Below are 24235 nucleotides of genomic sequence, written 5' to 3'. Positions count from 1 at the left end.
GGTAAACCAAAGGAGGAGGCTGCAATGCTTGGTAAGAAATGTATGCATTATCCTGCCCATGTAATTGTAACCCCTCTGTACAATATGTTCACAAATAAAATAAAATTAAATTTTAAAAAAATACTCCAAAACATTCCAGCCATCCAATATTCAGGGAAGTTTAAATTTACTGATAATGCTCAGTTTCGTTTCTGTATCAGCTTTGCAAAACAAAAAACCTAAACATTGTTTGCCAAAATAATGTGGTTTGTGCTTTTAAAAGACTTAACTCTGAGTTGTCTGGGGGATGCATGATTTGGAAAGTCTATGCCCCCATGCAGCCACCAGCCTTTGCAATAATGCCTCTTATAATTTGACTTATTAATTGTAGCATCTTTTGTTTTCTCACTGATTGGGTTACAACAACCAGAAGAAGTTAAGTTCCCAATAAACAAAACATGTTTACATCAAACCAACAACCAACTTCATGATTAATAAAGAAAGATTGTGAATAACATATAAAAAAAAAACTATAACAGTGATGAGCGGACACCATTAAAACAAAACAAAACTATAGTGTTCTGAATCATGTTCTTTGTTTTGATTGGGAGCTTTTTGTGTGTTTGTTAATATCTGAAACTGGCTTTTCTAGGAACTGAATTACTTACGATGAAGCACAAAATCTAGCAACAGCCTCAAGTAATAAAAGAAATGATTACTGAGAAAAAAAATCTTAAAATGTGAGATTTATATTTTGTTATTTTAGACAAAATAATAAAAATTGCCTTTTAAAAAATAGAAACTTCTGCTACGATTGGAAAATAATTGCTTTATTCCCCTACACTAGGACATTGTCCATAGCACTCAAAACAGACCAATCACCACAGATCTTCTGGGTGTGCCTTTTACTTTTGAAGATGGAATAATAAATCAGTGAGCTTTGACCCAAATGAGCAAACAACTGCTCTACAATAACCACTGGTCTAATCTATCCTTCAGACTGTGTGTGTGTGTGTGTGTGTGTGTGTGTGTCTGTGTGTCTGTGTGTCTGTGTGTCTGTGTGTGTGTATGTGGCCTTTGAAATCAGGGCCTGGAGCTTACTCAGTTTTACATATACAGCTGATGCTCTACCACTTGAGATGCATCTTTGGCGGATTATTTTGGAGATGAAGTCTCTTGGACCTTCCTGCCTAGACGGGCTTTTCAGACCACAGTCCTTCAGATGTCAACCTACAGGAAAGCTTAACTTCCAGACATGAGTAATTGGTAATTGGCTTTGTATTTTGTTTGTTTTTGTTTTGGATGTTTATTTCGTGTGCCAGTCTTGAGACTTTAACTCAGGGCCTAAGTGCTGTCTTGAGCTTTTGTGCTCAAGACTAGCACTCTACTACTTGAGCCACAGCTCAACTTCCAACTTTTATGGTAGTTAAATGAAGATAAGAGTCTCATGTGCTTTACTACCTCAATTTCAGCTTCCTGAGTAGCTAGGATTACAAGTGTGAGCCACCCATGTCCAGTTTGGCTTTTGTGTTTTTGAAACAAGATCTCTCTTCTCTCTTTTCCTAGAGTAGCCCTGAACTCACAACTTGTGTTTCCTCTCAAGTTGATGAGTTTTTAGACAGCTATCACCACTCTGTTCAAAATTATACATTTTACTAATACAATGCTACATAACAATGGCACCATATTTAAAGTCCTATAGTATGACACTTGCAAATTGCTTATAGCTACCTGTTGGAAAAGACAGAGGTAAAGCCTCTGTCATGAATTTTAGTCTTCTTAAGAAGTCGAGTAAGATTAATGTGACTCCAGTTCAGACAGTAAAATCACACAAAATAAACGTGGCCATACTCACTCATTGGGAGTGCCCTTCTGGCCACAGAAGTGGCCCTGGCTGTCTGTAGGATAAGCCACTCTTCTGGGATCTCCATGTACCCAGGCTGCAAGAACAAGAAAGGACAAAAATTCATCAGCAATATCTGGCTGAAGGCATTCTGGTTTGAGATAGTAACACGCTAACCTCCCTCCTCAGTCACAGAAGATTATTGATTTTCTTCAAGGAGTAATTTCTTAATGAAAAGTAAAATAAAATATGGATGAATCAGTCAGAAAGCACATTTTTCTTATTCTCTCAGGCTCTTCTGGATTGTAGCCAAAACATGAGGTAATGCACTTCGGAAATGACATTTATTAAAATGTGAATTAGAGGGCATACTATGAAAGCTTGCCTGGAAAGAAGATACCTTTTCTAGGGCTCAGAACAACTTCATGGCCAAGCCAATAAATTTACAGTAAACAACATGATGTAATACTTTCACGTTCTAAGTGAAAACCATTTAAAAGCAACCATTTAAAAATGAAATAGTATGGCCCACTTCAAATTGGCTGGTCCTTTATGATTTCATGTAACATTACAAGGATGAAAAAGGCACCACAGATGTAATATATAACAAAGATTTGATAGACTTTTCTCTAATAATCTCAAGGCTCAATATGCATATGAAGTATTCTCATTTGGACTTTATTGTATTTCCTGTGAAGATCCTGGGGCTCTACCATAAACAAACTCATCACCTCAATATACCCCCTCTTTTTATTCTACAAGAAATTAAAATCTTGAGTTGTAGTTAGACTAGAAAATAATAGAAAGTAATAGCAATATCAGCTAATATCAGCTAAATTAGGTAACACTCCCCAATTGTAGCTAAATTTTTTTTAATTCTCAAGTTTGGCTAATAGAGTTCTTAAAAATCTAAGAAAGATATTAGTCATGCAGTGTTTTCCTCCCTGTATGGAAAACATGTATCTTTTTCTTCCTTTTTTTTTATTGTGAAAATACTGTACAGAGGGGTTACAATTACATGGGCAAGATAATGAGTACATTTCTTATCAAGCATTGTAGCCTCCTCCTTTGTTTCCTCTTCCCATCCCTTCCCATCCCCCCCCCTGTTCCCCCCCCCCCCTTCCCCCCCCCCCCCCCGCACAAAAGTTGTAGTTGTAAAGTTCGTTTTCAACATAAGGACTTGTACATCTCATTGTCGCAATGGGTCCACCTGTATCCCTATTTAAACGATTTGTTTTTTCCCTTCCCCTCCACAAATTATACCAACATCAAATACAGTGAAAGCAGGGGTTATACTGTGGGGGAGGGACATACAAAGCAACAAAGAAATAATCTTATAAATGTGTTAGAAACAACCCCATGAAAGAAAAAAAACATTGGAGTACATATCTTAGGGTTCATTTCCCTAACATCACCTTATCTGACCTTTTCTGCTTTACTCAGACATATACTAGGTATTGCAAATAAGGAAAACCATAGGACCTATGTTTCTTTGGGCCTGGCTTACTTCACTTAATATAATTTTTTCCAAGTCTTTCCATTTCCTAACAAATGGGGCAATGTCATTCTTTCTGATGGAGGCATAGAATTCCATTGTGTATCTATACCACAATTTCTTGATCCATTCATCTACTGAGGGGCATCTGGGTTGGTTCCATATCTTAGCTATAGTAAATAGTGCTGCAATAAACGTATTTGTGCTGGTAGCTTTAGTGTGGTCTTGTTTGTAAACATTTGGGTAAATGCCCAAAAGTGGGATTGCTGGGTCATAGGGGAGCTCTATGTGGAGGGAAAACATATACCTTTGTCCTCTTCTTCCTTGAACATTTTCCCACCTATCTTCATATCTACATATATTAGATTTGTCAATTCACATTATAATTCAACCACCTTTATGCATGTGGCTTGTGTAGTTTGGGTGATTTAAAAGAAATAAATTTTGAGTTTTAATATGGAAGAGGAACTTTTCTCGATATTTTTCATCAAACAAAATATTTCTGTTCAGTGCCTAAGCACCCAGAAAGGTCTCCTTTGTGTAATTCTCTCTCCAGGTCATAGAGGCCACATACCTTTCATTTTCTTAAATTTTCTTATGGAATGAGAGTCATTTGGGTAGCTCTTTGCTGCCATATCTTCTGGTCTTTATTTCCAAAAATAAAGAAAATGAGCTATAAAGAAAGTATTCAAGTGACATTCTACTGTCCTTTAAAAATTTTTATTATGTTTACGGAGTTGTGTGAAGTGGTTTCAATCCATGTCAGTTATGACTGCAATGCATCTTGATCATTGTTACCCTGGACAGTATAACAAATTGTTTCTATATCTTAATTTTGTCAAATGTTGGCTAAATCCAAAAGAGAGATCAAATTTTCTCTGATTCTACTTTCAATAATATACTTCCTATAGTTTTATCCTAAAATGTTCTATCCTCTATCTATATAATTATTAGCTCAGAAGTAGCCCCTGGGATTACTTATTATCTGTAATCCTGAACAAAATATTTGAGTCTTAGATTCCTAATTTGTTAAGAAAATGGAAATGACAATGCCCCAACCCATAAAAATGTTGAGAATATGAAAGAAGATAGTGCAAGTAGAAGACCTAACGTGATACTTGGTGTCCAATATGGACATAGTGGTATTAGTACTGACTTTTTCTTGGTTCCTCCAAAAATCTGAGATAAGGATTTTGATGTAGGTAGTTTATGTGGGAAGACGCTCTAAGAAACTTAAATTAGTGTAAGGGAAGTGGCTCAGAGAAAGTATTAAGGTCTATAATGGATGTGTTAATGAACAGAATAGTGTGATGGGCAATTGTGCTTGCCCCTAGAAACTTGTATAGAACTATAGAGAGCATGTGTGTCAGCAAGCACTGAGAATTTGTCCACCATAACTGCAAATAAACTTAGTTTCGTTTTGAGGGAAGTGGGGCTTGGTACCAGCAACATCCTCTTATAGGTTTCTCCCTGGCCCTTTCTGTTTTAAATCATCAATCAATTAATTAGAGAATTTACTAAGTAATCACTATCTATCTTGTACTAGGAGTTCACATCAGCACATATTTATGTTGGAGTTCTCAAGAACAAGATGAAAAGAACAGAATAAAGCTTTTGACCTCAAACTTGAAAAGGACTTTGAAAAAAATTAGGATTTGGGCATGGAGTAGAAATAATCTATTAATAAGAGCTTCCATATATCACTTATAACATGTGTTGGACCCATTGTCTCATCTGACTCATGAGTCTTACAGTAACACTCAGAGGTAGGGATTATTTTTACCTAAACTCTATCTATTAGATGACTTTATTTCCCCATATCACACAGCTTTTAAGTGATCAAATTAGAGCTTTTTATTAGGTTTGTTGCTCTCTACAGCCCATGATTTTAACCACTAGACTATAGTGGCAGTAATTCTGGCTACTTAGGATAGATTAGGTATGAGGTTAACAGTGACTGTTATGGAGATATCCTCCCAAAAGGCACTTACTTGTGTTCAAAGTTTTGGACTAAATGCAGCATTTTCAAAGGTTGTTCATGAGACCTCTGACCTAATCACTGAATTAACACACAGGTATATTATTAATTTGATGGCATTATTGGGAAGTGATGGAAACTTTTGGTGGTGATGTCCAGTTGAAGGAAGTAGCTCACTTGTCAGTGTTACTGGGGACTATGTCCTTATTCCTTCTTTTTGCTTCTTTTCCACCAGTGTGCTACTTTGCTTCACTATACATTCCCTGCCATGATGTTCAACCTCACTCAGAACCAAAGCAATAGAGCTAGCCAACCATGGACTAAAACTAAAACTTAAAGCTATCACAGCATCACAAAGGCTATCACAGTGAAAAAGAAGAAGTGAAATGATGGTCAGTAAAAGGATGGATACACCATATAGGAAAAGAGATGGCACAGGTAATTTTGGAGCCTTTGTTATTTGAGTAAAAGAGGTTTATACTTGGAGGGGTAGAGAGTATGGCTCAGGAGGGATCTGGAGACAAAAGAGAAGATGAAGATAGAGGTGTCAAGGAAAGAATTCTCCTTGACACTCTAGATTTATGTTGTGGCAGGCCAGTAACCATGTTTACTGAGCTGAGCTGTCCTTACCCTCTCTACCTCAAGCACAGAAACTGCCTTACAGATGGTGTGTGTTTGAACATTATTATTTTGAGCTACAAGCTTCAAAAAAGAGGAGGGAAAGGAGATGTACAGTCATTTTTGACCCTGTTCATAAAGCAGGGTAGTTCTTACATTTTACTCTCTTAGTGAAATTTCTCTACTCATGGAATATCTGAAAGTGTGTCATCCAATATAACAGCTACTAGCCACCTGTCTACAAAGCACTAGGAATGGTTTGTTAGAAATGAAGCATATCCATCAAACTGAAGAGTTTCTGCATGGCAAAAGACATTGCTAGCAAGATAAATAGAAAGCTGACAGAATGAGAGAAGGTCTATGAATCACACAAAGGCCTCATATCTAGAATATACTTAGAGATCAAAAACTTAAACCTCCCCAAAACAAATCCTCAAAGAAACAACAACCTCATTAATAAGTGGTCTGAAGACTTAAAGATAGACTTCCAATAGACACAAGAAGAAATACTCAACATCTCTGTCTATAAAAGAAATGCAAATCAAAACAACATGGAGATTCTACCCTACCTCAGTTAGAATGGCCATTATTAAGAAAACCAATAATAACAGAAACTGCCAGGGATGTGACCAAAAGGAAACATTACTAAACTGTGGTGGGAGTGTAAACTTGTTCAATTGCTCTGGAAAGCAGTATTGAGGTTCCTCAAAAGGCTAAATATAGAGCTTCCCTGTGATACAGCAATCCCACTCCTGAGCATTTACCCAAATGACCACAAACCAGCCTGCACTAAAACCACCAGCACAACCATGTTCATGGCAGTATTATTCACCATAGCTAAGATATGGAACCAACCCAGATGCCCCTCAGTGGAGGAATGGATCAAGAACATTTGATATATATACTCAATTCTATGTTTCCATAAGAAAGAATGGCATTGCTCCCATTTGTAAGGAAATGGAAAGACATGGAAAAATTATATTAAGCAAAGTAAGTCAGGCCCAAAAAAACATAGGCTTCATGGTTTCCTTCATTTGGAATAACTAAAATGTGCATGGGATATCCTTAGGAGATGATCACAATGGCGCAATAGCTATGTGTATATGACTATATAAAATGATGCTTATTGAAATGAACTCCAAGAAATGGAAACAACGTTTTTTTTTAAAAAATTGTACTGTTTGCAGTTATTTCTTTATTCTTTCTTTTTTCCCCTTTGGTTTATCCCCAAATGTCACTGTTTTCTATTTCTGTACCCTTTGTCTTGTGTATAAGTTTGTCTGATTTGGGGACAGGAAAGGGAATCACAGAAACAGTAGAACAAAGTGTGAATCAATTCAGCAGTGATACTCACTAGACACTATGTTGGAAAGGAACTTCATAACTTGAGAGGAGGGGAGTCAGAAGGAGGAAAAGTGGGGGAATATGAGGGATGAGATAACACTGTTCAAAAAGATGTACTCATTACCTTACTTATGTAACTGTAACTCCTCTGTACATCACCTTTACTATAAAATTTAAATTAAACCACAAGCCGGGTGCCGGTGGATCACGCCTGTAATCCTAGCTACTCAGGAGGCTGAGATCTGAGAATTGTGGTTCAAAGCCAGCCTGGGCAGGAAAGTCCATGAAGCTCTTTTTTTTTTTTATTGTGAAAATACCCTACAGAGGGGTTACGATTACATGGGCAAGTTAATAAGTACATTTCTTATCAAGCATTGTTGCCTCCTCCTTTGTTTCTTCTTCCTGTCCCTTCCCATCTCGCTGCCCCCACCCAAAGTTGTAAAGTTCATTTTTCAACATAACGTCTTGTACATCTCATTGTGGCAATGGGTCCACCTGTATCCCTATTTAAACGATTTGTTTTTTCCCTTCCCCTCCACAAATTGTACCAACATCAAATACAGTGAAAATAGGGTTTATACCATGGGGGAGGGACATACAAAGCAACAAAGAAATCATCCTATAAATATGTTAGAAACAATAGCAAGAAAGAAAACACATTTGAGTCCTTATCTTGGGTTCAGTTCGCCTAACATCACTTATCTGACCGTTTCTGCTTGTCTCAGACATATACTAGTTATTGCAAATAAAGGAAATCTTGAGACTTATGTTTCTTTGGGCTTGGCTTACTTCACTTAATATAATTTTTTCCAAGTCCTTCAATTTCCTAACAAATGGGGCAATGTCATTCTTTCTGATGGAGGCATAGAATTCCATTGTGTGTATTTATCGCATTTTCTTGATCCAGTCATTTACTGAGGGCCATCTGGGTTGGTTTCATATCTTAGCTATGGTAAAGAATGCTGCAATAAACATAGTTGTGCTGGTAGCTTTAGTATGGTCTTGTTTGTGATCATTTGGGCCCAACTCTTATCTCCCATAAACCATAAGAAAACCGGAAGTGGCACTGTAGCTCAAATGGTAGAGCGCTAGCCTTCAGCTGAAGAGCTGAGGGACAGCACTCAGGCTGAGTTCAAGGCCCATGACCGACAAAAAACAAAAACAACAACAACAACAACAAAAACACAAGACTTAATGTAAAAACGTTATGAACGAAAAGTACATCTTCATAATTTTATATTGACTACATTTGAAGTGACAAAAAGCATTATTAAAGATTAACATTACATGTTGTTGTTCATATTATGTTTCTCTAGACAGATAAGGCAGTTCAAAACATTTCTCTCACAGAATGATTTAATGTCAAAGACTTGATAATGTAAGTAACTGTAATGGCATCACCAGTTGTCTTTCTCAAGGCAATCATACATAACACATCTTTTTTATTTTTTTTATTTTGGTAGTACTGGGGAGCAGACCTCAGACTACCACTGAGCTATCACATCATTTTCCCCTTTTAAAAAAAATTAGTTCTACAATGAGAATTTCATTGTTGCCTTTTCATGCACATACACACATATTAGCAATGTATTCCAATCATTTTCACGCCCTCTATCACTGTTTGCCTTCTTTTTCCTTCCCAAAACAGCTTCAATAGGTTTCAGTTTTCTTTCTTTTTTTTTTGGGGGGGGGTCGGTCATGGGGCTTGAACTCTGGGCCTAACCACTGTCCCTCAGCTCTTCAGCTCAAGACTAACTCTCTACCACTTGAGCTACAGCGCCACTTCTGGCTTTCTGGTGGTTTATTGGAGATAAGCGTTTCACAATTTTCCTGGATCTCAGCCTCCTGAGTAGCTAGGATTACAGGCATGAGCCACTGGTACCCAGCTTTCTATTTTCATAGCTGCAAGTAATCTACTTAGAATTTACCAAACCTCATTCATTCTCCTTCTTAGCCCAACCCCTTGTCACAAATCCCCCACTACCAGAATATTTCTCTTCCCCCATCCCCAACCCTCTATTGATCAACAGCTTTCATTGTTATGTTAACATTTTTATAGCAAATATTTAACAGTGTCCCATTTTATAATGTTATTTAAAATAAGTTACTAATAGTACAACATATATGTTTTTCTTAAGAGTCAATATAATTAACATTTTTAATACAGAAATCCAGTTAATGATTATCAACAACAGTATGCAAAAATTCAGCTATGCCTAATCTAGAAGACAGAGTAAACTAATCAGGTATTCCCCCCAATAGGTGGAATCACAACAAATATCACAGAGTTAATTAGAAGGTGTATCTTATAAAAACCTCAAATATCACAAGTGATGTTTTCTAAGTAACAAGCTTTGCTCACAAAAAAAGCACAGTCCTCTTCTAGTTTCTCTTGGTATTCATTAAAGTCATGCACAAATAACTTTTATAATTTTATTTTATTTTTTATGCCAATACTAGGGTGTGAACTCAGGGCCTAGGCTCTATCTATACATTAGCTTTTTTTTTTTTCTCAAGGGTAGTGTCTACCACATGAATCACAGTTCCATTTCTAACTCTCGGTGGTTAATTGGAGATAGAATCTTTCACTGACTTTCCTGACTGAGCTGGCTTTGAACCTCTATCCTCACATCTTAGTCTCCTGAGTTGCTAGGATTAAAGGAGTGAGCCACTAGTGCTCCACATTTTTGTAATTTTAAAACAGAAATACCATTTTTTCAAATATTTAAATCATCAGTGAGACATAGGTAAGTCAGACAGGAAGAACAGTCAGTCACTTTTTTGCTAAGCTGTTCTAAATATTGTAAGCTGTCTTCCTTGGCTCTGACCCATTATATGTCAGTAGTACCCACCCAAACACCATGACCAACCAAACCTCAATATAAATTTTCTGAGAGTTTCCCTAGGCATTAATGGTACTATAGCTTAGAGCCACTGGAAAGAGGTATAGTCACGGTCTTCAAAAATAAGGAGAGAGAGAGAAAAGAGAGAGGTTCCACATTGTCTTTTTTTTCTCTCCCAGATGGCTATCATGGAGGTTTTGCTATCCACAAATTTCATTTACTTTGATTCAGCTGATCACCATCTATAGTGGCTTTCAAATGTATGGATTACTTGATATTTCTTCTTCAAAAGTGGTCATTAATCTCTCACTCTTTGAATATGAACTGTACTTGCTCACTTGCTTCAAATGAATAGGAAGAAGTAGAAATGACATCCAGTGACTTGTAAGAGTGGACAGTAAAGACATTGCAGCTTTCTCTTTGTTCTTTTTCTTTCTTTCATCATTAACTGTAGAGAAAGCCAACTGACATGCCATGAGGATATTCAGACAGTCCTACACGAGAGCCGTGATTGATGGCTGTCTGATCTGAAGTTTATTGGCCAGACCCATATGAGTGAACCATTCTAAGGGCAAATCCTCCCTTAGTCAGCCTTCAGTTAACTGCAGCCTTGGCTAACATCTTGAACACAACTTCACGGAGAACTATACGTTCAACCTGCTCTCAAATTCCTGACCACACGAATTGCAAAGAAAGTATTTCTTAATGTCCCAGTTTGAAAGTCATTTGTTATGTAGAAATAGATAACTACTCGATATATACCTTGATTAGTATCTTTTTTGTACTTGAACCAAGTAGTTAATCTTTCTCTTTCTCAACTTAAATATTCATAATTATTATAAAACTAATATTTTACATTTTGTTTTGTTGTACCTTAAACTTAGTTACAATTGCTAGGATTTTTATATATATTTGTCTTTTACCAAGTGATTTAACACATGTAATCTTCAACTTTACTTGAAGTATTCCTTAGGGCCTAACCTGTTATATAGTATCTGCTATCTATTTTCACTTGTTCCTGAGATAAAGTTAACTTTAAAAATTTTTTGTCTTAGGATTGTAGTTAGAGCACTGGGCACTGAGCAAAGTACCAGGTACCACATTGAGTCTAAAAAAATCCCTTTATAATATATTTCTAGTCTAGCATGTTGTCAGACTCATTTATTTATTTATATTGAATATCTATCATATTTTCATTCATTTCTCATTCCCTCAAAGAGCCATACTTTATGATGGGTATCTGCTGACTCAGGATATTGAAATAATGCACCTTATAAAACTATAATGACCATAGCATGGTACTATTTCTTAGCATATTCTTAAGGACAATATAAATCATTCTGATTGGCCTGTGTGAAGTCTAATGTTCATAAACAATCACTGGCAATGCTGCCAACTGACCTGGTAACAACACTGCAGTATTCATGATCTTTGTTTGCTTTTGCTTATTTAAGCCCAACTCAGTATGGAATGACAGGGTAGTGAAAGAAAGGAGTGACAGGCAGTGTTCAGAAAATGTCATAGTAACCATGCCAGTAACTTTCATTATTTAAGGAACTTTCATTCCTCTTCTTGCTAAACTAAAGGCAGTAGACCTTAGTGGTCAAGATCACAGCTCTAGAATTTTATCTCCTGTGTTATGATAGTGAATAAAATGAAATAACAAAGTTACATAATACAGATTGGATAGGTCATCCCATTCCCTTGATTTTGTTTTAGAAATAACTTTAATAGGTCACTTAAATTGAAGCTGATACATACTACATACACATGCATGCAAAGGAATAAGAGAAAAAAGATCATTTGTAAATCTTGTTGGGGAAATTCACAGTAAATAACTAAAGGTTGGTAAGAGATGGGTGCAAATTTTAATCATGCAAATTACCTCTTCACTCATATCAAGAAAATATACGCCACTGAATTACCAGGAGAAAGTATTATTATCTAACATTATCTCTCATTTTCAAACATTTACAGAACATGTTCCTGTTGTGCTCTAGGGCTGAGTCAAGAAGTCACAGCCATTAAAAACCCTCTGTCAAGGAGAAAATGTGATTAGACCAACCACTTGCACTGACACTTAAAAATTAACTGCAAATCTGTTTGGGGCTGCTAAGGCATTCCCCAAACACTTGCTGGTTGGGAATGTTGGCTTTCACATCACTATTCTGTATCCCTTAAAGGTACATTTTAACTGTTTTAGCATGTGAGGAACAGGCCTGCCAAATTGTGCTTATGGCTTTTTAACGCAAGCAATTTACAAATGCAATGAAGCAGATAATAGGACACATGATACCGAATTTGAAAATCTGTGTTGATGACACTGCTGCTTATAGAACCATTTTGGAAGCTGCCCCGCATCCAGTTGCCTGGATAAGAAAAAAATGTTGTTTGTCATTTCACAGGTGGCCCCTTCCAGCCAATGGTGAGCTTAGGGTCGTGTCCTTAAACATAAATCAGTTCTCCCAGGCTGAACGCCATGTCAAATCATCTGCAATGCATACATGGACAACAGACAGTCAAAATTTCACTCAGTACTAAAATATCCGCTCAAATTACAGTCAAATATGAGATGTTTCCTTTTTAGACCCAATACTTCAAAACATAAGGCAGCCTAAGTTCCATAATTTAATTTGACAATATTTACTTATAAGTAAAGGATGGTTATCTTATTTAGATACAATATACTTTTCATTAAATTTATAGAGTAATGTTTTAAATAATAGAACTAGAAAATTTTTACATTTAAAAATTGAGGGGGAAATGATTTTACTTGTCTTACTTACTTAATTTGGTTTGTTTTGGGGGGATTAGTTTTTCCTTTTTACTACATATGTGTCTCAGTACCCCAAGTTTGTCATTCTGCCTCAACTTCCTGATTGCTGGTAATTACAGGTGCAAAACAGCCAACATTAAAACAAAATTTTGAAGTAGTAATCTGATTTAGGTAGATTTATTTTTGTTCCAAATAGACAGAAAGTATGTGAATTCCTATAATATATTACTTCTATCGCTAGTCATTCTATAGGTCATTTGAGTGGCCTGTCTCAGTTTCAAAACATGGGTTTTCTCCTTTCATCCTATCCCTTGGGACAGGGAAAGACCAATTTGCTTCAAGAGAAGAAAAAAAACAAGGCCTTAGACATTTCTCTCTATGATTTTCACTTAGGAGAGAATAGATTGATCTCTCAGGTCTGTTTGTCAAAATGAAATTAAAATACTCTCCAAGACAACTAACATGTTATGAAGACTGGATATTTGGGCTGGTTCTGAGAGAGCAGAAAGCTATCTTCCATACAGCTACTCCATGCCTAATATACATTGGGAAGCAATTGCTAAGCATTGTTTAAAGACTTAAAAAAATGCCATAATCAGCCAGGCGCTTGGTGGCTCACACCTGTAATCCTAACTACTCAGGAGGCTGATCTGAGGTTCAAAGCGAGCCCCGGCAGGAAAGTCTGTGAGAGTCTTTCCAATAAGCCACCAGAAAACTGCAAGTTGCGCTATAGCTCAAGTGCTAGAGAGCTTGCCTTGAGCTGAAGAGCTGAGAGACAATACTCTGGCCCAGAGTTCAAGCCCCACAACCAACAACAACAACAACAACTACAAAACATAATCTTTAATCTTGATACAGGAAGCCAACACAATAGTAAACAGTTCAGAAGATCAATGATTCCACAGGGTAAAATGCTCAAGGACATTATAAAGTCTCTCTTCATATAGAAACTAGAAATATGATAGATCCCTCCCTGGTGTCTTGGGACAGTTCAGGTCAGAAAGAGTATTATAAGATGGATTTCCTTAAGTAATGAATGGAAAAGCAGATATATGATTTTGTTATTGCTCCTAGAAATATAAGGTCAAATTTGACCACACTTTATTATTAATAAAAGTACTTTATTTTCTACTTCATTCTACAAAGTATTTAGGCAGAGTTATATTTAATCCTTCAAATTGATCTATAAATTACTTGCTCACGGAAATCTTTTACTGGTCTGCTCTAGCTTCCTTTATTTATTTACCCTAGGAAGCACTCACCAGCTTGACCAGACTCAAAGAGAAAGGGGCACAGGTTCTACCGATAGATTGAGAGAAATGACAAAGAATTTTCTGCATTATGGTAAAAGTTCTATAATCCTCAGTTTGGTCATAAGTTTCTTCCATTCCTTCCAAACACAAATATTCCTTTTAAATGCTAAGAAGCCACCTTTGGTTATGGCATCAGATTCTGGCTCAAGGCCCAGATCTCGTTACTGGTATCAGCTCAGATGTGGAAGAGACTCTTAGAATTGGTTCCTCTCCTAAGGATGATCCCTTCAGCTGTACCACTGAATTAATTATCTTAGTACTTCCCACCTCACTGTAAAAGATAGTGTTGCCAAACTTTGTCCTGCAACAAATCAACATGCCTTTCCCTCTTTCTTGCAATTACAATTCCCTCACATTCTCACAAAATTCCCAGATCTAAGGGCCTCTAAGTCTTTAAACAAATGCCTAAATGTTAGGTCTTGCTAAGCCAGAAATACTACTTCTATGAACTACATTTTGTTCTGCTTATCAATTGTTGCTCACAGATTTTGCTCACAATGTAGGGATCAGGAATCTTTGGACAGGAATTATAGCTCTCCCTTGAGGTCTCTCATGCAGTCAAATGTTCATTCATCTTTCCAATAGGGCTAATTAACTCCTGGGAATCCAGCTGAGCCCCTTGTCTAGGAACCCTATAAAGAGGTTTCTCCATTAGGTTTGGGCTTTGCAAAGCATGCTGACAGTTTTGTGCTTGCTCACATTAATATTCTTGTGAACTGCCTATCTTTTCAGCTAATAAGGTTAATTACTTCTGGGAAAGATTAAAAGCCAAAACCAAAACAAACTTTGTGCTCCAACTTCAAGCAGTTCTATCTAAATAAATTTAACAATGAATTAACCTGCTCAACCGGAAATCCATTTTGAGAGAAAATAAAATAAATGTTAAAATTGTGCTATTCTTGTATACATCATGTTAGCACAAGGATGGCAATGAATAATTGGCATAGTAAATACTCTTTTTTCTAGCTAGTACAATAACTGAACAGTCACCAACAGTGATGTAGGACAAAAGAGGCCTATTACCATAAATGTTAGCTAGATATTTCAAGATTTGATTACCTGCTACCCAGACTTCACCCCATCCACTTGAACTAAGATTCTGCTTTTCATGGCTGAAAATTAAGGGCCTTAGTTGTGTTGGAGTATTGCCTTAGCTGGCATATTCTCCTCAAAATGCCAAGAACGGTTTCTTTGAGAAATTTGGTTCTTTTGTGGTAACACTTATGAAAAGATCCTGGACAAAAGGTAAGTCTGTGAAGGTCTTGATATAACAAAAATAGCAAAAAAAAAAAAAAAACCCAAAACATCAAAATATCTCATGCCAATGAAAATAATTTAACATCATCTTTCTTCAAGTGAGGGTACATGTTCTTTCTTAATAAATAATGATATTGAATAATAATGTTAATAAATAATGATGTTAATACCACTAGAAACTCCAGCCAACTATTTTCCTTTGTGCTCCTTTTAGTTCAGCATGAAATATGATTGAAGAGTAAAGTTCATACTTCAGAACTAGCCATTAGGCTATTTTGTAGTTCAGGCCTGAGGAAAGTACATACAGATTTAGTGAATTTTTGTGTCATTTTTTTTCAAGTAGTGGAATCAATATTAACTTGGGGTAACAGAGTTTTTCTTTGGAAACCATTTGTCCTGAAACTTTTGGGTCTGTGAATTAAAAAAACTGACAAACTGATTATTCTGTAAACCTTGAACAAAAAGAAGAATTTCTTGTCTGACTTCAGGAAGAATGATAGCTTTCATTCTTCTATTTTGTCAGCATGGGATCTCTCTATATAAATATAAAGGATATTTCTCTCTGGTTATATCAGACTGGCTTAAATATATGGCAGAGACTTATCTACTTGAGGAGTTAGCCTCCTGATGGAAAGATTCTGATAAAAGCTTGAAATCTTTGGGAAGATCCTGTGTTTATTCATACTTTATCAACCAGAATTGCATGTTGCAAATGAAGCAGTCTAGTTAACTCATTTAAAATGACTGTCGGGGTTGGGAAGGTAGCTCAGTGGTAGAGTGCTTGCTTTGCATGCATGAGGTTCCTCAGCACTACATAAGCAGAAAACGCTGGAAGTGGCACTGTGGGTCAAGTGGTAGAGCACTCGCCTGAAGCTGAAGAGCTGAGGGACAGAGCCCACGCCGCGACGACAACAACAAAAAATAATAATAAAAATAAAAAGTAAAATGACTGTAGCAAAATTAGAACTAGGTTACTTACGCAATGGTAGCAAGCAAATTATTACTTAGTATCAATAAATATGGTTATTAAGGAGCTAAGTGTTATTTTAAATACTCCTCACAAGAGCTCTGTAAGACAAATGGTGTTCTTTTTTTCAGATGATGAAAAATATTAAATAATAAGCTAATTCCATCAACTATAAGGAGAATATAGATCAGCCTGACTCCAAATCTTCCGTCTCCTATACAATTTCAATGCTATGACAAAAGTTAAATGAAATAATCAGAATTACACAGACAAGAAAGTGTCCCAAAATTAGAAAATGAAAAATTCTGCTTGTGGCTGGGAAGGTGGCTCAGAGGTAGAGCACTTGCCTTGCATGCATGAGGCCCTGGGTTCGATTCCTCAGCACCACATAAGCAAAAAGAAAAAGCTGGAATTGGCGCTGTGGCTCAAGTGGTAGAGCACTAGCCCTGAGCTGAAGAGCTGAGGGACAGAGCCCAGGCCCAGAGTTCAGGCCCCATGACCGACAAAAAAAAAAGAGAAAAAGAAAAAAAATTCTACTTGTGTAAGATAGGATGTATATTGTGATACATGTACATTAATGTTTAGAAATTAAAATATCTACAAAGGAACCAAAGAATGTCCCGGAGGCTTTATAAGGATAACTTTGGTTTTGTCGATCAAGAAAGAGAATCTTCTGAAGACCTTAAGAATGTATTGTTTGTTTTTGTATTTTATGATTTTATATTCTCTCATTCCCATTTTCCTATTTGCTCTCTAAGTCTGAAATTATTTTTAATTACTATGCTCGAGACTTCTTTTCTTGGAAGATAACCAAAGGCTGGAGAAAAGTATGTGCCATTGTTCCCTAGGTAGGGCACAACTTTCTGCTAAGACATTCTATCCACCTTCACCACAGTCATCAATGGTACCAGTGCTCCCACCGGACAGTAGCATATTAAGGTTTCCCAAGTCAACATCCAAAGAACAGAACTTACATCACTGGAGAAAAAATGTAGACTAACCTTAAAAATATTATAAAATCTTTTTTTACAGAAGCTGTCTTCTCCAATTTCTTTGGTAGTTTTTTTTTTTAATTTGGAAATACCCAAATGAAAGAAGCCTGTGTATTTAGTCTCTTTATTTTTACTGTATAGAAAGATTCGTAACAATAAGCAAGAAGATATTTCCTTTTTATGAGCAAGGAGAACAAGACTCCTTATATTCAAATGAATCATCTAGTGAAATTCTTAAAAACTGTTCTCTTGAATTCTCTTATAAAAAAAAGACAAGTTTATACATTACCTGAATTGATTTAGACCTTGGTTTATATGACTAAATAACAATGTTAATGTAATCAGTTCCTTAATAGAATTTTAAAAGTAAAATAAAACAAAAAATGAAACCATATGGCTTTTCCCCATTTTTTCAATAATATTTACTTGAGGATCTTTTGCTTGCATTTGACTAACCTCTTTGTGTTTATTTTGTGTTGTGTCTGCTACTCAACTAATCCTTTTGAGGTACATTTCTTTCATGAAGACAGTCCTCAAACATAAGGCTTTTAGAAGAAAGGAATTAATACTTAAAATGTGACATTGACTTAGTTGTTACATTAGCAAACATGAAGCATCCTCTATAACTTTATTTACTTACCTACAAGTCCTAAGACAATGTAGCCTATAATAAACACAATGAAGATTATGCAGCACAGAACATCTGTACACCTCCTAAAGACAGAAAGGAAAAAAAGAATTAAAAAGCATCCCAAATATTTTGTTCATTGTACAAAACATAGGTAGGGAGAAAAGATGATAACAATGATATGCCATCACATAGATAGATAGATAGATAGATAGATAGATAGATAGATAGATAGATAGATAGATAGATAGATAGATAGATAGATAGATGGATGATATATATCTGTATTTATATACTCATATAGATATATACCCAATATATATATCCTATATATATCCAATAATTCTGAAAGGTCTATCACATGTATTTTTTTCAATTAAAAGTCTTCAGTAGCAACACAGATTCACAGTCTATGATTAAAAATGCTCCCTCAGAATTCTTAGCATTTATTCTGTTTTTTATTTGTAAAATACTTAATCTTGTAAAATAAGAATGCAGCAACACCAAGTAGGTATTATTTTAATTTGAAGATTTTAAGGTTTGTGATAGTACTGGATTTTCACGTAGGACTCATGCTTGCTAGGCAGATGCTATGCAAACCCTAATTTAAATTAGCAAACCCTAATTTAAGCTTTTTGGTTTTATGATTTTTCTCTTCATGCCTACCCAACGTTGGTCCAAAATTATGTTATATTATACTTTCCCTTAGTTGTTAAATGTATATAATCACAATTTTATGTGAAGCCTCAAAATATCTGGACTGAAAAACTGACCACCTACTTTCCTATAACTCTATACAAAATGGATCTTTCATAGAGCAAATTAATCTTGGTCAACCCAGAAACAAGGTATCCTTTGTTTAAATTCAATTTCAGTTCAAGAGTATTTAATTTTATTGGTTTTGCAGACAAATATAAGCCAAATTACAAGAGCACTAATAAGGGGGAAAAATAAAGCAGTTAAATTTTCTAGGAATGACCACCAGTACTAAAACCCCATCTAGGTGTGTGAGGAGAGTGTCTGAGTCATGTGCATTCTGACACACCCTACTCAGGGTGGGGTCTCATATTGTCATGATGGTCAAGTAGCCAGACACCTCATAAAAAATGCCTGTGGGCAAAGATACAAATAAGGAAAACCAGAACACAAGTGTGCTTTAATTAGAAATCTTGCGGTTGTCAAAGCCCTAATATGCAATCATCTCTACCCAGGAGAGGTAGCAAGGAATGTGCTTGGAGGCAAAGCCAGGTTGATCTACCATTTTGGAGCCTAAAATATTATATATTTATATGTATATTATATAGAGATTTATTATATATTTGATGTGTGTGTGTGTGTGTGTGTGTGTGTGTGTGTGTGTGTGTGTGTGTGTGTGTGTGGTTGCTGGAGGAAATAGGCGGCCGGGAAAAAGGGCAGGCTGCTGCCCAGAAAGACCACATCCCTACCAAAAACACCATCTGAGTCAACCATTCTTCTAGTGCACTGGCCTAAGACCGCTCAAACTGGCAAAAACAAACTATGTGCCACAAGTCCCTGCTCACTGCAAGTGCTGCTTTTACCCTGCCTGTAAAAACTCTGCTACAACTACACTCAGTGTGACCTCTCTGATCCCGACTAGGGAGTTCGCTCGGGAGCGTACCCCAATAAACTTTCCTGTGAATCTTTTATTCCTCTCTTCCTGGTCCTTTTCTTGCCTGAAATCTTACAACACACATCATTTATATTATACATAATACATGCCATAAAATAGTTCTTCATGGTCTAATGTAACATATTGTATTGTTACAATTTTGTAAAGTTATGTAGTGATCATGGGAAGAGGTACACACAGAATGATGAATGAAAGAAACTTACTGATTTCAAGGCTAATGCACAAAGAAAAAAGCAAGGCAAAAAATGGAAATTTTTATAAAAAGTGAAACCCATGTTCCCTTGCTGCCGGCATGCTGAACAGATGTCAGTTTGATTTGGGGCTCCATATGGGTTTTGCACTGAAGCAGCCGGGACTATTCCAAGCACTCAACCATTCCCCAGCAACCTCCTCCCACCACACCCCGACTATCCGGTAGGAAGAGCCACATCTTCAAGACAGCTCAGTTTCTCCGGTACAGTTTCTCGGTACACTGCTTTATTTTTTTTTAATTTTATTTTATTTTATTTGTGAACAAACTGTACAGAGGGGTTACAATTGCATGGGCAGGATAATGCGTACATTTCTTACCAAGCATTGCAGCCTCCTCCTTTGTTTACCCTTCCCATCCCTTCCCAGCCTCCCCCCTCCCCCCATCCCAATCCTTCTCACTGCTTTAGAGAAATAGCACCCGGCCCTTCAGGGCTAGAATGCTTAGTCTTATCTTAAACACAGAGAGAAGGGTGTTGAACAAATGAAAGCTGTAAATAGAGAATTTAAAAGGGTTAAATAGTAGGAATATTCTAATTATTTTCCTGGATGTGATTTGACTCCCTTCATTACTTTAGAACATTTCTTTAAAAATGTGTGTGTGTGTGTGTGTGTGTGTGTGTGTGTGTGTGTGTACTTTTAGGTAATAATTATAATCGTCTGCTATAATTGCTTATTATTTTTCTCACTTATTTCCCTCTTTCTCTTTCTTCATATATTGTTTCTCCAAGAATAACAAAAACTCAGTATTTAGAAAGTTATAGAGAAATTGCTCTTGCACAAGATATAAAATATAGCTTAGATACCATTTTATTAGTTAAGGATTATAGAAGAAGCTCAATTCAACTTTTATCAGTTGTAGCACTGAAACTTGACAGGAAATGGGCAAGGGCTATTTGGATTTTATAACATCCATATAAGCAGAAATCCAAGTGCAGCTGAAAAGCACACAAGATCCATACATATCTAAACTAATTTACCAAATAATCTTGAGGGTCTTATTGCAGGCCAGATATTGTTCTCCATCCCTCAAAAGGATAATACTCCCCTCCTTTTAATCTCAAGATATCTGACATCATCCCAAATGTTCTGTAGGAAATGAGCAAGTTTCTTTAAAAAAAAAAAGAATCAAGTGTTTAATTTGACAATAATTGAGCTAACTGGCTAATACAAGCTGAGCTGAGAATGATCCTGAATAGTATTCTCACTAGAGGACAGTCCTGGCAGTACCTTGTTCTCTGTTGGGTTCATTTCCCTCATCACAGCAAGCACTAAGAACCACTGTATGAGTCAAAAGTGGGTTGCATCCCACTGGTTTCCAAGGAAAACAACTCTCTCTCTCTCTCTCTCTCTCACACACACACACACACACACACCTCAACCATAGTTACAGAAAGACACTCAAAACTCTTCATATTGAGGTTCCAGGGAATAAAAATATTTTCAAAGGTTAACCACAAGTGGCTTAGGCCTGTAATTTTAGCTACTCAGGATTCTGAGGATTGCTGTTTGAAGCCAGCCTTGGCAGAAAAATTCAAGAGACTTTATTTTTTGTCGTTCCTGGAGTCTGAACTCTGGGCCTGGGCACTGTCCCTCAGCTCTTCAGTTCAAGGCTAGCGCTCTACCATTTGAGCCACAGTGCCACTTCCAGCTTTTTTCTGCTTATGTGGTGCTGAGTAATCAAACCCAAGGCCTCATGCATTCAAGACAAGCGCTCTACCACTGAGCCAACTTCCCAGCCCAGTTCATGAGACTTTTTATCTCCAATAAACCACTCATAATAAATTGGAAGTGGCACTGTGGCTGAAATGGCACTAGCCTTGAGCTAAAGAAGCTCAGGGACAGCACCTAGGCCCTGAGTTTAAGCCCCAGAACACACACACACACAGCAAAACTTAACTACAGGAGGTGGAAGTGTGGCTCAAGTAGTAGAGTGCTAGCCAATCTCTATCAATCTGAGGTTAACACCCTGAGTTCAAGCCCCAGTAGCAGCACAAAAAAATTAGCCACAGAATTATTTGTGGTTATCTACAGAAACAGATACTGTAGGATCTACAGAAATCCTACCTTGTATCTCTTTTCCAGGTATATTAAAAGTAAAATCTCAATTATATATGCATTTGAAGATTTCCCTTCCCTCTTATCTCTCACTTACAAATATAATATGCATGGAGTCACTAGGCATTTCCTTTGACTTCCCTTTTTCTTAGCCTATCTTTTATATTCAATTGTTAAGTCCCTTTGACTCTTTGGCTCTGATGTGTCTTTTATCTGTCTTTTCCTTTGTATTCTTGCTGCCTGGACTCAGCCCAGATCCTTTCATCCTCTCTTTAAATATTGCCATGGTCTCTTTATTGGACTTCTGCAAGTAGTCTGATCCCAGTTGTTACGGGTATGCCTGGTATGTGATGATATCATTTTATTGTTAAGAAATTGCAGCAATTCTGTGCCACCTACTTGGGAATTTCCAAATGTCTAATTTCATGTCTAATCTTCAAGTCCAATTCTACTTTTAGCTCCACACTGTCTGTCCAGAGTTATCTCCCACAATTCCCTCCCATGAGCTCTAACTGGTTGACCTTATTCATTCATTGCTACACAGTGTATTCCTCCTTGACTACACTCAGGGATATCTGCTTGTGGCAACAAGAACACCCCTCCTCCCTGGCTTCCTGGACAGCCAAGGTTTACACCTGTTGTGCTTACAGTAGCCATAAACAATGCTCCCTTTTATCTTCCAAGTGCCCATTTACATCCCACCCTATAAGCAGTTCAAATGTCACCTTCTCCATATCTTCTTCCAGAAGAAATCCCTTTCATCTCTGTGATGTACAGAAGTTTTGTACATCTTTAAGCAACTATATACTCTTTATTGTAGCCTAGGCCACCAATAGCAAAGCAGTAGTTCATGGGCCAAAGCTAATCAGCTGCCTCTGAGCTGTGAATAGTTATGTATATATGTATGCATGGATGTATATGTATATGCATTCATTTTGCAGTACTACTCTTGTACTTGCTATGCAAGCTCTCTACCATTTGAATCATGTTTCTAATTAGTTATTTTCCTGACAGTCTCCTACTTTATGCTTTAGGTCCACTTTGGACCTTGATCTTCTATCTTGGCTTCCCATGTAGCTGAAATTACAGCTATAAGCTACTGTGCACAGCTTGTTAATAGACATAGGGCCTTGCTAAGTTTTTGCCTTCACTGCTCTAATACTGTAATCCATCTATTTCTGCCTTCCAAGCAGCTAGGAAGCATGAGCCAACATACTCAACCTTAGTTTTTGCATTTTTAAGTGGTTTTAAAAACAGTAATAATATTTCATATTATTTATAATATGAAATAATATTTCATATAAAAATATATAATATCAAAATTTTAGAGTCGCTAAATAAAGTTTTGGAAAATAGTAATATTTATTTATGCATGCTTTGTCTGAGACCACTTTTGTGTTAAAATAAGTTTGAACAGTAAAATAAAATATAAAACAAAACCTTACATTTCTTCAACAAAAAATAAGAAATTGTGTGACTTGTAAATAACAAAGTTTACTGAACTACAACTTAAACCGTAGAGCTTATGAAGTCATACCTAAAGAGTCTGGCAAGCTGAAGACACACAGCAATTTCTGTCACAGGAATGACTGGAGAGACATAGATCTAACTAACAGGCTATGCATCACAAGCAGGCTCTAAGGAAAATCAGTGCTGTGTTTCCTATTTCAGATTTTCCCCCTTTTTATTCCTAGGCTCAATACAGTAAATATATTGTCTAAACATTTAATTTTTGACCAAGTTTAAACATGCTACCCAGACATTGTTATTGCCAATAAAGCTTTAAAAAAATCACTAGGTAAAAACAACAACAATAACCGCAAGATGAGGACTTAATGTTTTTTTTCTTTCTTGTTATTGTTTCTAACACATTTATAAGATGATTTCTTTGTTGCTTTGAATGTCGCTTCCCCATGGTATAACCCCTGTTTTCACTGTATTTGAGGTTGATATAATTTGGGGAGGGGAAGAAAAAAAACAAATTATTTAAATAGGGATACAGGTGGACCCATTGCAACTATGAGATGTACAAGACGCTATGTCGAAAAATGAGCTTTACAACTTTGGCAGGGACGGATGGGGGGGGGATGGGAGGGCAGGGATGGTAAGGGGAAACAAAGGAGGAGGCAACAATGTTTGATAAGAAATGTAAGCCAAGCCCAAAGAAACATAGGTCCCATGGTTTCCCTTATTTGCAATAACTAGTATATGTCTGAGACAAGCAGAAAAGGTCAGATAAGTTGA

General features: G+C 36.6%; 1 protein-coding gene across 1 annotated transcript in view; it reads right to left on the bottom strand.

Annotated features, from left to right (window-relative positions):
* The window catches only part of Slc44a5 (solute carrier family 44, member 5), a 74709-nt gene that overhangs the window by 47884 nt on the left and 2590 nt on the right, over positions 1-24235 (bottom strand). The window contains exons 2-4 of the mRNA XM_013035877.1: positions 19593-19727; positions 18046-18119; positions 1835-1919 (exon numbers count right to left, since the gene is read on the bottom strand). Of these exons, the coding sequence (XP_012891331.1) occupies positions 1835-1919; positions 18046-18119; positions 19593-19727 (294 nt within the window). The remainder of the gene's footprint in view (positions 1-1834; positions 1920-18045; positions 18120-19592; positions 19728-24235) is intronic.

This window comes from Dipodomys ordii, unplaced genomic scaffold (assembly GCF_000151885.1).
Source record: "Dipodomys ordii isolate 6190 unplaced genomic scaffold, Dord_2.0 Scaffold228, whole genome shotgun sequence".
NCBI lineage: Eukaryota > Metazoa > Chordata > Mammalia > Rodentia > Heteromyidae > Dipodomys > Dipodomys ordii.
Note: the sequence above shows the minus strand (reverse complement) of the source record. Positions and strands in the feature narration are given on the sequence as shown.